General features: G+C 42.3%; 1 protein-coding gene across 2 annotated transcripts in view; it reads right to left on the bottom strand.

Annotated features, from left to right (window-relative positions):
• Positions 1-14470, bottom strand: part of LOC141087607 (uncharacterized protein C3orf20-like) — a 79128-nt gene that overhangs the window by 56277 nt on the left and 8381 nt on the right. For both annotated transcript variants that reach the window (XM_073573209.1, XM_073573210.1), the window contains exons 7-8: positions 13818-13913; positions 12163-12490 (exon numbers count right to left, since the gene is read on the bottom strand). In XM_073573209.1, coding sequence (XP_073429310.1) covers positions 12163-12490; positions 13818-13913 — 424 coding nt within the window. The remainder of the gene's footprint in view (positions 1-12162; positions 12491-13817; positions 13914-14470) is intronic.

Here is a 14470-nt window from a genome sequence, read left to right as displayed (position 1 = left end):
GCATTATACTTTATGGATGACTATGGGCTGTGCATTATACTTTATGGAGGACTATGAGGTGCATTATACTTTCTGGATGACTATGGGCTGTGCATTATACTTTCTGGATGACTATGGGCTGTGCATTATACTTTATGGATAACTATCAGGTGCATTATACTTTATGGAGGACAATGGGCTGTGCATTATACTTTATGGATGACTATGGGCTGTGCATTATACTTTTTTGATTACTATGAGATGCATTATACATTATGGAGGACTATGGGCTGTGCATTATACTATATGGAGGACTATGGGCTGTGCATTATACTTTCTGGATGACTATGAGGTGCATTATACTTTATGGATGACTATGAGATGCATTATACTTTATGGATGACTATGGGCTGTGCATTATACTTTATGGATGACTATGGGCTGTGCATTATACTTTATTGATTACTATGAGATGCATTATACTTTATGGAGGACTATGAGGTGCATTATACTTTATGGATGACTATGAGGTGCATTATACTTTATGGATGTCTATGGGCTGTGCATTCTACTATATGGATGACTATGGGTTGTGCATTATACTTTATGGATGACTATGAGAAGCATTGTACTTTATGGATCACTATGGGCTGTGCATTATACTTTATGGATGACTATGGGCTGTGCATTATACTTTCTGGATGACTATGAGGTGCATTATACTTTATGGAGGTCTATGGGCTGTGCTTTATACTTTATGGATGACTATGGGCTGTGCATTATACTTTATGGATGATTATGAGATGCATTATACTTTATGGATGACTATGGGCTGTGCATTATACTTTCTGGATGACTATGAGGTGCATTATACTTTATGGAGGTCTATGGGCTGTGCATTATACTTTATGGATGACTATGGGCTGTGCATTATACTTTATGGATGACTATGGGCTGTGCATTATACTTTATTGATTACTATGAGATGCATTATACTTTATGGAGGACTATGGGCTGTGCATTATACTATATGGATGACTATGGGTTGTGCATTATACTTTATGGATGACTATGAGATGCATTATACTTTCTGGATGACTATGAGGTGCATTATACTTTATGGATGACTATGGGCTGTGCATTCTACTATATGGATGACTATGGGTTGTGCATTATACTTTATGGATGACTATGAGAAGCATTGTACTTTATGGATCACTATGGGCTGTGCATTATACTTTATGGATGACTATGGGCTGTGCATTATACTTTCTGGATGACTATGAGGTGCATTATACTTTATGGAGGTCTATGGGCTGTGCTTTATACTTTATGGATGACTATGGGTTCTGCATTTTACTTTATGGATGACTATGGGTTGTGCATTATACTTTCTGGATGACTACGGGTTGTGCATTATACTTTCTGGATGACTATCAGGTGCATTATACTTTCTGGATGACTATGGGCTGTGCATTATACTTTATGGATCACTATGGGCTGTGCATTATACTTTATGGAGGACTATGAGGTGCATTATACTTTATGGAGGACTATGTGCTGTGCTTTATACTTTATGGATGACTATGGGTTCTGCATTTTACTTTATGGATGACTATGGGTTGTGCATTATACTTTCTGGATGACTATGGGTTGTGCATTATACTTTCTGGATGACTATCAGGTGCATTATACTTTCTGGATGACTATGAGGTGCATTATACTTTAAGGATGACTATGAGATGCATTATACTTTCTGGATGTCTATGGGCTGTGCATTTTACTATATGGAGGACTATGGGTTGTGCATTATACTTTATGGATGATTATGAGATGCATTATACTTTATGGATGACTATGGGCTGTGCATTATACTTTATGGAGGACTATGAGGTGCATTATACTTTATGGATGTCTATGGGCTGTGCATTATACTTTATGGATGACTATGAGATGCATTATACTTTATGGATGACTATGGGCTGTGCATTATACTTTATGGATGACTATGAGATGCATTATACTTTATGGATGACTATGGGCTGTGCATTATACTTTATGGATGACTATGAGATGCATTCTACTATATGGATTACTATGGGTTGTGCATTATACTTTATGGATGACTATGAGATGCATTATACTTTATGGATGACTATGGGCTGTGCATTATACTTTCTGGATGACTATGGGCTGTGCATTATACTTTATGTATAACTATCAGGTGCATTATACTTTATGGATGACTATGAGATGCATTATACTTTATGGATGACTATGGGCTGTGCATTATACTTTCTGGATGACTATGGGCTGTGCATTATACTTTATGTATAACTATCTGGTGCATTATACTTTATGGATGACTATGGGCTGTGCATTATACTTTCTGGATGACTATGGGCTGTGCATTATACTTTATGGATAACTATCAGGTGCATTATACTTTATGGATGACTATGAGATGCATTATACTTTATGGAGGACAATGGGCTATGCATTATACTTTATGGATGACTATGGGCTGTGCATTCTACTATATGGATGACTATGAGGTGCATTATACTTTATGGATGACTATGGGTTGTGCATTATACATTATGGATGACTATGAGATGCATTATACTTTATGGATGACTATGGGCTGTGCATTCTACTATATGGATGACTATGGGCTGTGCATTCTACTATATGGATGACTATGGGCTGTGCATTATACTTTATGGATGACTATGAGATGCATTATACTTTATGGATGACTATGGGCTGTGCATTATACTTTATGGATGACTATGGTCTGTGCATTATACTTTATTGATTACTATGAGATGCATTATACTTTATTGATTACTATGAGATGCATTATACTATATGGAGGACTATGGGCTGTGCATTATACTATATGGATGACTATGGGTTGTGCATTATACTTTCTGGATGACTATGAGATGCATTATACTTTCTGGATGACTATGAGGTGCATTATACTTTCTGGATGACTATGAGGTGCATTATACTTTATGGATGTCTATGGGCTGTGCATTCTACTATATGGATGACTATGGGTTGTGCATTATACTTTATGGATGACTATGAGATGCATTATACTTTATGGATCACTATGGGCTGTGCATTATACTTTATGGATGACTATGGGCTGTGCATTATACTTTCTGGATGACTATGAGGTGCATTATACTTTATGGAGGTCTATGGGCTGTGCTTTATACTTTATGGATGACTATGGGTTCTGCATTTTACTTTATGGATGACTATGGGTTGTGCATTATACTTTCTGGATGACTATGGGTTGTGCATTATACTTTCTGGATGACTATCAGGTGCATTATACTTTCTGGATGACTATGGGCTGTGCATTATACTTTATGGATCACTATGGGCTGTGCATTATACTTTATGGAAGACTATGAGGTTCATTATACTTTATGGAGGACTATGGGCTGTGCTTTATACTTTATGGATGACTATGGGTTCTGCATTTTACTTTATGGATGACTATGGGTTGTGCATTATACTTTCTGGATGACTATCAGGTGCATTATACTTTTTGGATGACTATGGGCTGTACATTATACTTTATGGATAACTATGAGGTGCATTTTACTTTATGGAGGACTATGGGCTGTGCATTATACTTTATGGATGACTATGGGCTGTGCATTCTACTATATGGAGGACTATGGGTTGTGCATTATATTTTATGGATGACTATGGGCTGTGCATTATACTTTATGGATGACTATGGGCTGTGCATTATACTTTATGGATGACTATGAGGTGCATTATACTTTATGGAGGACTATGGGCTGTGCATTATGCATTATACTTTATGGATGACTATGGGTTGTGCATTATACTTTATGGATGACTATCAGGTGCATTATACTTTCTGGATGACTATGGGCTGTACATTATACTTTATTGATAACTATGAGGTGCATTATACTTTATGGAGGACTATGGATTGTACATAATATCTTTAGGATGACTTTGAGGTTCATTATACATTATGGATGACTATGGGCTGTGCATTATACCTTATGAATAACTATGAGTTGCATTATACTTTATGGGTGACTATGGGCTGAGTATTATACTTTATGGATGACTATGGATTGTGCATTATACCTTATGCATAACTATGAGTTGCATTATACTTTATGGGTGACTATGGGCTGTGCATTATACTTTATTGATTGATTATGGGCTGTGCACTGGATGACTATGAGGTGAATTATACTTTCTGGAGGACTATAGTCTGTGCGTTATACGTTATGGATAGCTATGGACTGTGCATTATACTATATGGAGGACTATGGGCTGTGCAGTATATTATACGGAGGACTGTGGGATGCAGGATACTATATGGAGGACTATGGGCTCTGGATTATACAATAGGGAGGACTATGGGCTGTGCATTATACTAAATGGAGGACTATGGGGACTGCATTGTAGCTCTGCTATGGGGCGCCATGACTTCTATGTATGCCCCTGGTGAGTATAATATTTTAGTTTTTTCTATACATTAAAGAACAGTGGCAGAACGGGGGACATATACCAGGAAGGGGGATACATATACCTGGATGGGGTCCAGGTTAAGGGACATATACCAGGATGGGGCCCAGGATAAGGGACATATACCAGGATGAGTGATATACACTACCGTTCAAAAGTTTGGGGTCACCCCAGACAATTTTGTGTTTTCCATGAAAACTCATACTTTTATTAATCAAGTGAGTTGCCAAATGAATTTAAAATCTAGTCCAGACATTGACAAGGTTAAAAAAAAAGATTTTTATTTGAAATAATAATTTTTTCCTTCAAACTTTGCTTTCGTCAAAGAATGCTCCCTTTACAGCAATTATAGTATTGCAGACCTTTGGCATTCTAGCAGTTAATTTGCTGAGGTAATCTGGACAAATTTCACCCCATGCTTCCAGAAGCCCCTCCCACAAGTTGGTTTGGCTTGATGGGCACTTTTTGCGTACCATACGGCCAAGCTGCTCCCACAACAGCTCAATGGGGTTGAGATCTGGTGACTATGCTGGCCACTCCATTACAGATAGAATACCAGCTGCCTGATTCTTCCCTAAATAGTTCTTGCATAATTTGGAGGTGTGCTTTGGGTCATTGTCCTGTTGTAGGATGAAATTGGCTCCAATCAAGCGTTGTCCACAGGGTATCGCATGGCATTGAAAAATGGAATGATAGCCTTCCTTATTCAAAATCCCTTTTTCCTTGTATAAATCTCCCACTTTACCAGCACCAAAGCAACCCCAGACCATCACATTACCTCCACCATGCTTGATAGATGGCATCAGGCACTCTTCCAGCATCTTTTCAGTTGTTCTGGGTCTCACAAATGTTCTTCTGTGTGATCCAAACACCTCAAACTTGGATTCGTCTGTCCATAACACTTTTTTCCAATCTTCCTCTGTCCAATGTCTGTGTTCTTTTGCCCTTATTAATCTTTTCCTTTTATTAGCAGTCTCAGATATGGCTTTTTCTTTGTCACTCTGCCATGAAGGCCAGCATCCCGGAGTCGCCTCTTCACTGTAGACGTTGACTTTGGCGTTTTGCGTGTACTATTTAATGAAGCTGCCAGTTGAGGACCTGTGAGGCGTTGATTTCTCAAACTACAGACTCTAATGTACTTGTCTTGTTGCTCAGTTGTGCAGCGGGGCCTCCCACTTCTCTTTCTACTCTGGTTAGAGCCTGTTTGTGCTCTCCTCTGAAGGGAAGTAATCTTCAGTTTCTTGGCAATTTCTCGCATGGAATAGCCTTCATTTCTAAGAACAAGAATAGACTGTCGAGTTTCACATGAAAGTTCTTTTTTTCTGGCCATTTTGAGAGTTTAATGGAACCAACAAATGTAATGCTCCAGATTCTCAACTAGCTCAAAGGAAGGTCAGGTTTATAGCTTCTCTAATCAGCCAAACTGTTTTGAGCTGTGCTAACATAATTGCACAAAGGTTTTCAAGGGTGTTGTAACCATCCATTAACCTTCTTACACAGTTAGCAAACACAAAGTACCATAAGAACACTGGAGTGATGGTTGTTGGAAATGGGTCTCTTTACACCTATGAAGATATTGCATTAAAAACCAGACGTTTGCAGCTAGAATAGTCTTTTACCACATTAACAATGTATTGAGTGTATTTCTCAATCATTTAATGTTAGCTTCACTGGAAAAAGCTGTGCTTTTCTTAAAAAAATAAGGAAATTTCTAAGTGACCCTAAACTTTTGAACGGTAGTGTATATACCAGGATGGGGTCCAGATTAAGGGACATATACCAGGATGGGGGAAATATACAGTACACCAGGATGGAGCCCAGTATAAGGGACAGATACCAGGATGAGGGTTATATATACCAGGATGGGGACCAAGATAAGGAACAGATACCAAAATGGGGGATATATATACCAGGATGGGGCCCAGGATAAGGGACATATACCAGGATAGGGGATATATATATATATATATTGTGAGGTGCCAAGGGGAGAGGTACTAGAAAACAGGTATATTTCTCCCCATTTCATTTCATATGTCTCCCTGTACTGATGAAGCCAGTTTATTTCACTGTAATCCAGTCCTGGTTTCCTTAGTGATCAGCATGGAAAGGACTGGTAGTTCCCCCTCCACTTATTCAATCCAGGTTTTGGTTTCCTGACTGGTCCAGCTGATATAATCAGGAGGAGCTGGGATCTCTCAGTCTATCTCGTCTGCTGAGCTGGGAGCTGACGCAGTAAGATTACATGGACTTCTTTGCTGTTATCTAGGTTTATTTTGTAGTTAGCTTCTATTGTTAGTTAGTGGCCAGACGGCCTTAGATGTTTTATTTCATGTTTGGCATGTGTAACATTGAATAACAAGTGTGCACAATAAATATGCCGTGTCCATATTCATGTGGAACTTGCTAGTCTGCTGAAGTGACTTCATAGCCACACGCTTGTGCCAAAGCAAAGATCCCAGCTGAGCTATCTATTCCCCACAAATGGTGTTTCGAATGCGGGCACTTGTGGCTGCTGCACTGTGACTGCAGAGAAAACGCTGTGTATGTCCTGGCTGAAAGCTTCTGCGCTTTTGAACAGCCAAGAGTCCAGTAATATGGAGGAACTAGTGAAGCAGTTATTACAAGCAAATGTGCAACAACAGCAGACTAATACTTGCTTCCAGAAGTCTCTGGAGCAGCAACACCAGATGCAGCAAGAGCAGTTGGAGGCAATAAAACAGGCCTTGGTTCGGCAACCCTGAGATGAGGGAGACCGTGCACAAAGCGCTGCTAGTGCGCAGAAAGCCGTACAGAAGACTTTGCTTAAAATGACCGCAGACGATGATGTGGAAGCATACCTCACTGTGTTTGAACGTATTGCAGAACGTGAGCACTTACCACTGGACAGATGGGCTGAGGTAGTTGCTCCATTTCTGAGCGGAGATCCACAAAAGGCCTATTACGATCTGAGTGGAGCGGATGCTATGGACTATATCAAACTCAAAGGTGAAATCCTGGCAAGGCTGGGAGTAAACACGTATGTACGTGTACAGAGGGTGCATTTATGGAATTTTGTGGAGCATCAGCCAGCCCGCTCACAAATGCATGATCTCATCCATCTAGTAAAAAAATGGCTGCAACCAGAGGCTTTGACGTCCGCACAGATGGTGGAGCGTGTTGTTCTAGACAAGTACCTGCGGTCCTTACCCGCTAAGATCCAGAGGTGGGTTGGACAGGGTGACCCAACTACCGCTGACCAGTTGGTGAATATGGTCGAACGCTACAATGCTTCTGAAAGCCTACTCCAAAGGACGTTAGCACCCCACTGGCTCCCCAAGAAATCGCTGGAGAGTCCTGCGAAACCTACTTCATCTTCAAAAGAAGAGAACGTCATAATGAAGGGTAGCAGACCTACAAAGGACTATGGAGGTGGTACGGGCTCACATCAAGCCAGCAGACCTCGTCTGGGATCTCCATCGAGGAGACAAGGGCCTATACAATGTTGGCGATGTCGCGGGCTTGGCCATGTAGCAGCTAACTGCCCAATGACTACAGAGCCAATGGACTGTAACGCTATGAGGCGTCTTTCGTTATATGTGCAGTCAGTCTGTGTGGCGGAGACCCTCACGGGAAATGAACAACACGTGTGCCACGTCGAGGTTGACGGTTATAGTGTGAATGCCGTCTTGGATTCCGGCAGTCAAGTAACTTTGGTACTTGCCAGTTTGGTGGACTCTAGCGCCCTAACAAACTTAACCGTGGGCATTAGTTGCATCCATGGGGATACTAAGAACTACCCCACTGCCTGGGTTACTCTTGCCACGCCAGTAGGGACCAAAAGACATCAGGCGGCAGTCATAAAGTCTATGGGACACAGTGTAATCCTGGGGAGAGACTTTCCCTTATTTTGGGACTTGTGGAACTTCAAAAGTGGCATGAACCCTCTAGTTGAAGACGGTACTCCGGAGCTAGCCCCTGAACCATTGCAGCAAGACGACGGAGAACCCTTCTCAGAGGAAGTACTAGAATCTGCGGACTCTCCTCTGGCTGTGTATGCAGGCGAGGCAGACCAGCTAGAGGATGTTTTAGAAATGCCTGATCTTGAGGTGGCCCGTGGTAAGTTCGGGACCGCTCAGCACCAGGATCCTACTCTAGCAAGGGCGTGGGAAAACATAAAGGTCTCTGAGGGAAGACCATTGTATCCAGGGGCTCAAAACGAGTTCCCACATGTGGCGGTGCAGCAGGATATGTTGTATCACATAGACAATGTGCGAGGGGTGGTGGTAGAACAACTAGTGGTACCTAAGTCCTTTCGCCAGGTAGTTTTGGAGTTGGCACATAAACATCCCTTGGGAGGACACCTGGCGGTAGAAAAGACAAAACACCGTATTCTGCAACGTTTCTTTTGGCCGGGTCTAGTGGGAGACGTGACCCAGTACTGTCGGTCATGTCCTACGTGTCAATTGACCGCACCTATGTCACATTTTAGAAGCCCCTTAGTGCCCTTACCAATAATAGAGGTGCCCTTCGAGAGGATAGCAATGGATATAGTCGGTCCATTAGTTAAATCTGCCAGGGGTCATCAGTACATTTTGGTAGTATTGGATTACGCCACGCGTTATCCCGAAGCAGTACCCTTGCGGAATGCCAATGCGAAATCAATTTCAAAGGAGCTGGTTAATATGTTTTCCCGCACCGGCATTCCGAAAGAGATACTTACGGATCAAGGGACCCCCGTTATGTCTCGTATACTTAAGGATTTATGTAAACTACTAAAAATCTCCCATTTGCGTACCTCAGTATATCACCCTCAGACTGACGGTTTGGTGGAGCGCTTTAACAAAACCTTAAAGGGAATGTTGAAAAGGGTGGTGGATAAGGACGGGAAAGATTGGGATGCCCTACTACCATACCTCCTGTTCACTATACGTGAGGTACCCCAATCCTCCACAGGCTTTTCACCTTTTGAGTTGGTTTATGGGCGGTGTCCTAGAGGCCTGTTAGATATTGCCAAGGAGACTTGGGAACAAGAGGTGACTCCTTATTACAGTGTAATTGAACACATAACACTTATGCAGGACCGAATTGCAGCAGTTATGCCAATAGTTAAAGACTGTTTAGAGCGCGCACAACATGCCCAAAGCACGGTATACAACCGAGCGGCAAAAACACGAGTCTTTCAACCCGGAGACAGGGTGTTGGTATTGGTGCCTACCGTAGATGATAAATTTCTTGCGAAATGGCAGGGACCATACGAAGTGCTGGAACGAATAGGTGAAGTAAATTATAAGATACACCAACCAGACAAGAGGAAGCCCGAACAAATATACCACATAAACTTGCTTAAGGCCTGGCGGGACAGGGAGAGTCTGGTGGCAGGAGCTGCCCTTGAGGATGGGCCTCGAGGGGCACCACCTTCTAAGGTAAAGGACCCCCAGGTAGCTCCGCCAGAAGTGGGTATTGCAGACACGCTATCCGAAAGCCAAAAATGAGAGACCAGGGAGTTCATACAGAGGAACGCAGATATTTTCTCGGAACTTCCTGGCCGGACTCACCTAATTAAACATGACATTGTTACTGATCCACAGGCGTGGGTACGGCTAAAACCATATCGAATTCCGGAGGCTCGGAGACAAGCCATTGCCCAGGAAGTGAAGAAGATGTTAGAGCTCGGGGTCATTGAGGAGTCCCGGAGTGATTGGGCTAGCCCTATCGTACTGGTGCCCAAACCCGATGGGACTATCCGATATTGTAACGATTTTCGGAAAGTAAATGAAGTATCGAAATTCGATGCCAAGAGTCGATGAACTGATAGAGAGACTGGGTTCGGCCAGGTACATATCCACTAATGACTTAACAAAAGGTTATTGGCAGATTCCCCTCACGGAATCAGCCAAAGAGAAAACTGCCTTTTTTACGCCCCAGGGTTTATTCCAGTACCAAGATATGCCATTTGGGTTGCATGGTGCCGCAGCCACCTTCCAACGTCTAATGGATATTGTCCTAAAACCCCATGGCCAGTATGCATCCGCGTATTTGGACGACATCATTATCTTTAGCGATGACTGGGACACGCATTTGTCAAAAGTACAAGCCGTCTTAGACTCCCTAAAAACAGCTGGGTTGACTGCCAATCCCAAGAAATGTACGTTGGGGTTGGAAGAGGCTCGCTATCTGGGATATAGCATAGGGAGAGGCGTTGCGAAGCCTCAAGCCAATAAAGTGGACGCTATTCAAAATTGGCCACGACCGGTAACCAAAAAACAGGTTGGAGCTTTTTTAAGGATCGTTGGTTATTATAGGCGGTTCATCAAACATTTTGCGACCATCGCAGCTCCTCTCAAAGATCTTACCAAGGGGTTGAAATCTGTCACAATAAAGTGGAACGCAGAGGAGGCCTTTCAGCGATTGAAAACATTCCTCTGTGACCAACCAGTGTTGGTTGCACCAGACTTTAAACGGGAGTTTATTGTCCAAACGGACGCCTCTGGGGTGGGCCTCGGCGCGGTTTTGTCTCAAAAAGTAAATGGTGAGGAACACCCAGTGGCCTATCTAAGCAGAAAGCTTACGAGAGCAGAAAAGAACTACAGTGTAGTTGAGCGGGAAGCCCTGGCTGTGAAATGGGCCCTGTGCACCTTGCGCTATTATTTACTAGGTCGCCAGTTTAGACTAGTGACGGACCATTCGCCCCTAACGTGGATGTCCCGTGCAAAAGAAGGCAATGCGTGGGTGACACGCTGGTTCTTAGCATTACAACGGTTTAAATTTTCCGTTGAGCACAGGGCGGGCACAGCGCACAGAAATGCAGATGCGTTGTCTAGAACGCACTGCTTGGTGATTCGTCGTGTTCGACCCCACGGGCTAGAACAGAGGAGGGGGGTGTGTGAGGTGCCAAGGGGAGAGGTACTAGAAAACAGGTATATTTCTCCCCGTTTCATTTCATATGTCTCCCTGTACTGATGATGAAGCCAGTTTATTTCACTGTAATTCAGTCCTGGTTTCCTTAGTGATCAGCATGGAAAGGACTGGTAGTTCCCCCTCCACTTATTCAATCCAGGTTTTGGTTTCCTGACTGGTCCAGCTGATATAATCAGGAGGAGCTGGGATCTCTCAGTCTATCTCGTCTGCTGAGCTGGGAGCTGACGCAGTAAGATTACATGGACTTCTTTGCTGTTATCTAGGTTTATTTTGTAGTTAGCTTCTATTGTTAGTTAGTGGCCAGACGGCCTTAGATGTTTTATTTCATGTTTGGCATGTGTAACATTGAATAACAAGTGTGCACAATAAATATGCCGTGTCCATATTCATGTGGAACTTGCTAGTCTGCTGAAGTGACTTCATAGCCACACGCTTGTGCCAAAGCAAAGATCCCAGCTGAGCTATCTATTCCCCACAATATATATATATATATATACCAGGATGGGGCACAGGATAAGAGACAGATACCAGGATGGGGGATATATATCAGGATGGGGCCCAGGATAGGAGACAGATACCAGGATGGGGGATATATATACCAGGATGGGGCCCGAATAAGGGACAGATACCGATACCAGGGTGACATATCATATTCAGGATGAGTGGAGGGGTCCAAATCTTGCACCAGGTCCATTAGACGCTAGTTACACCATAGATAATGTACCATAAGCCACCATTTGAGTTACATACCTGCAAACATGGCATACTTCGATAACGGTTTGTCTTTTCATATAACTTGTCTAGCAAATCCTTATTGTCAGTTTTCTCAGAGCCCAAGGAGGACACCACGCACACTACAATGATTTGCTCCAAGGATGAAGTCTTACTTATTAGCTGGTCAAACTCCAGGTCTGTTACATAGGGAACCTGGTGACTGCTACATTTACATATACTGCTGTCTTCACCCAACATAATTTTGTGTAAGACGATAGGGCAGGTATAATGTGATGTGTGCCAAATTTTCTCCGGACACTGTTCTAAAACAACCTGGGGATTGGTAAGAGTTGCTGCATGGGTCCTAAATGAAAGATAGATGAGCATAAAGCAAAATTCAGTTCAAGTCTAAAATATGAGTTGAAATGCACAGTCTTGAGTTGACAAACCAACAAATAGGAATAATCTAAAATTATCTTCAGCAAAACCAATAAATATAATTAGGTAAAAAAAACCTGAGCCCCATGGGTGCTTTCATATTGTGTTCCGGCACCCATTTGCAAAATGGGATTTGGACATATATGCTGATGGACCATAGACTATACAAGTTACGGCAGCGCGAACGTGAGCTCTGGTGTGCATCATTTTCAGGTGTATACCTACTGGAGGCAGACACCCAGACACAGTCTACTAAATCTGAATGTCTGCCTGCAGTAGGAGTTGTGAGTCAGTGAGGGGGATCATATGCGATGGTCGATATTTGTGTACCCCAAGATGCGGACGGAGTCCCATTTAACCCGTTGGAGTGACTTGTGCTCACAGGAGGATGCCTGTGAGTCAGAAGGCAAAATAAAAGAAAGAATGGATTGTGTCCAAGTAGTCAGATCTTTAGGAAAATCCGTTAAGGGCTTTTATTTTTAGAGGCATTTGCAGATTGGTAGTGGGGCAAATAACTCTCTCCACTCTGGGTTTTGGAAGTGGCTCTATGGTCACGATTCCATTTAAATCTGTCAGTTTTGCCTTGGGTGGCTCTGTGCAGAGCTAAAAGAGCCAGGGACTTCCAGGCAGCTGACGCACCCAAAAGACACAGCAGTGCTATTGTCCACGGCAACGGGTTTCGTGTTCTGAACTGTGTTTGTGGAAACCCGGCTGTGACCCGGAGAACATCACTCCCATGTATGAGTTCTGAAAATAAAGTCACCGTTTATGTTGAGCTTTCTGTGGTCTCTACCTAGCTGTTGCACTGCACCAACCTGCTGCACTACATAGTACACGCTCGAATATAATGCACAGCAGAAAGCACGTTTGCTCTGCTGACATCATTATAGTCTATGGCCCTGTTTGGATGTAAGCACATCAGCTTGATGGTCTTTACACATTCATTCTTACCCTTACAACATGCTATTGAATAAAAATGCATGTAATGTATAGTACATGGCAAAATAAAATTGTAAACTCATGGCTCCTACGGTATCCTCACCCATCCCTGTAGACTGTGAGCCCTCGCGGGCAGGGTCCTCTCTCCCTCTTTACTTTTGTGTCCCTTGTCTTACACATGTTTATTGTACTTGTCTATATTTCCCCTTTTCACATGTAGAGCACCATGGAATAAATGGCGCTATATAAATGTATAATAATAATAATAATAATAATAATAATAATAATAATAAATGCAAACTGTGGTTCCTTACCCTGATTTATTAACACTTAATCCATCTACATTTTTGCTTAAGTTTGGATCAGCAGCAGCAGTTTGGTCCCTTCTTGCGCTTGATAAAGATGAAGGTCTAAATCAGACATCAAGATAAAACATATCAATGCAAGGCAGACACAAAAACAGTCATCACTTTGTTTTTGGGTAGAAAGTCCAATATCTTAGCTAAATTGGCCGTAGCCTAACTTTATTGCCACAGGGAAAGATTAAAGGTGGTCTTCGAAAGCTATGGTGCTACCAGTTAAGATCTGGTCACATGTTGCTGCGTCTTTCTGAAGTTTTTTTCCGACGTTGCATTTCTGTCGCAAGGAAACCACAGCATTTTACAGTTGCAGAAAAGTAAATGAGATTTCTCAAAAAAAAAAAAAAAAATGTCAGTTCGTTCAGCATTTTTCATCCATTCTAATGAATGGGAAAATTAACGCATCAAAAAAGTGCTTTTTTATGCATTTCTTTTCTGGCCAGATCTTATTTTAAAGTATGGTAGATCGCTTTTTATTTTGCATCAGTGCCATTTTCCATATTTAATACACCATGCTATGGATATTTTTTCAAGATTTTCATTTGCATATACCAGTAACTTGTTTCTGATCCCGATATATCATGAAATGTTTGCTGCAAAATGTTATA

The sequence above is a fragment of the Dendrobates tinctorius genome, unplaced genomic scaffold (assembly GCF_039654945.1).
Source record: "Dendrobates tinctorius isolate UK_male_01 unplaced genomic scaffold, ASM3965494v1 ptg000035l, whole genome shotgun sequence".
NCBI lineage: Eukaryota > Metazoa > Chordata > Amphibia > Anura > Dendrobatidae > Dendrobates > Dendrobates tinctorius.
The sequence above is the reverse complement of the archived record's forward strand: the minus strand, read 5'-3'. Positions and strand labels throughout refer to the sequence as shown.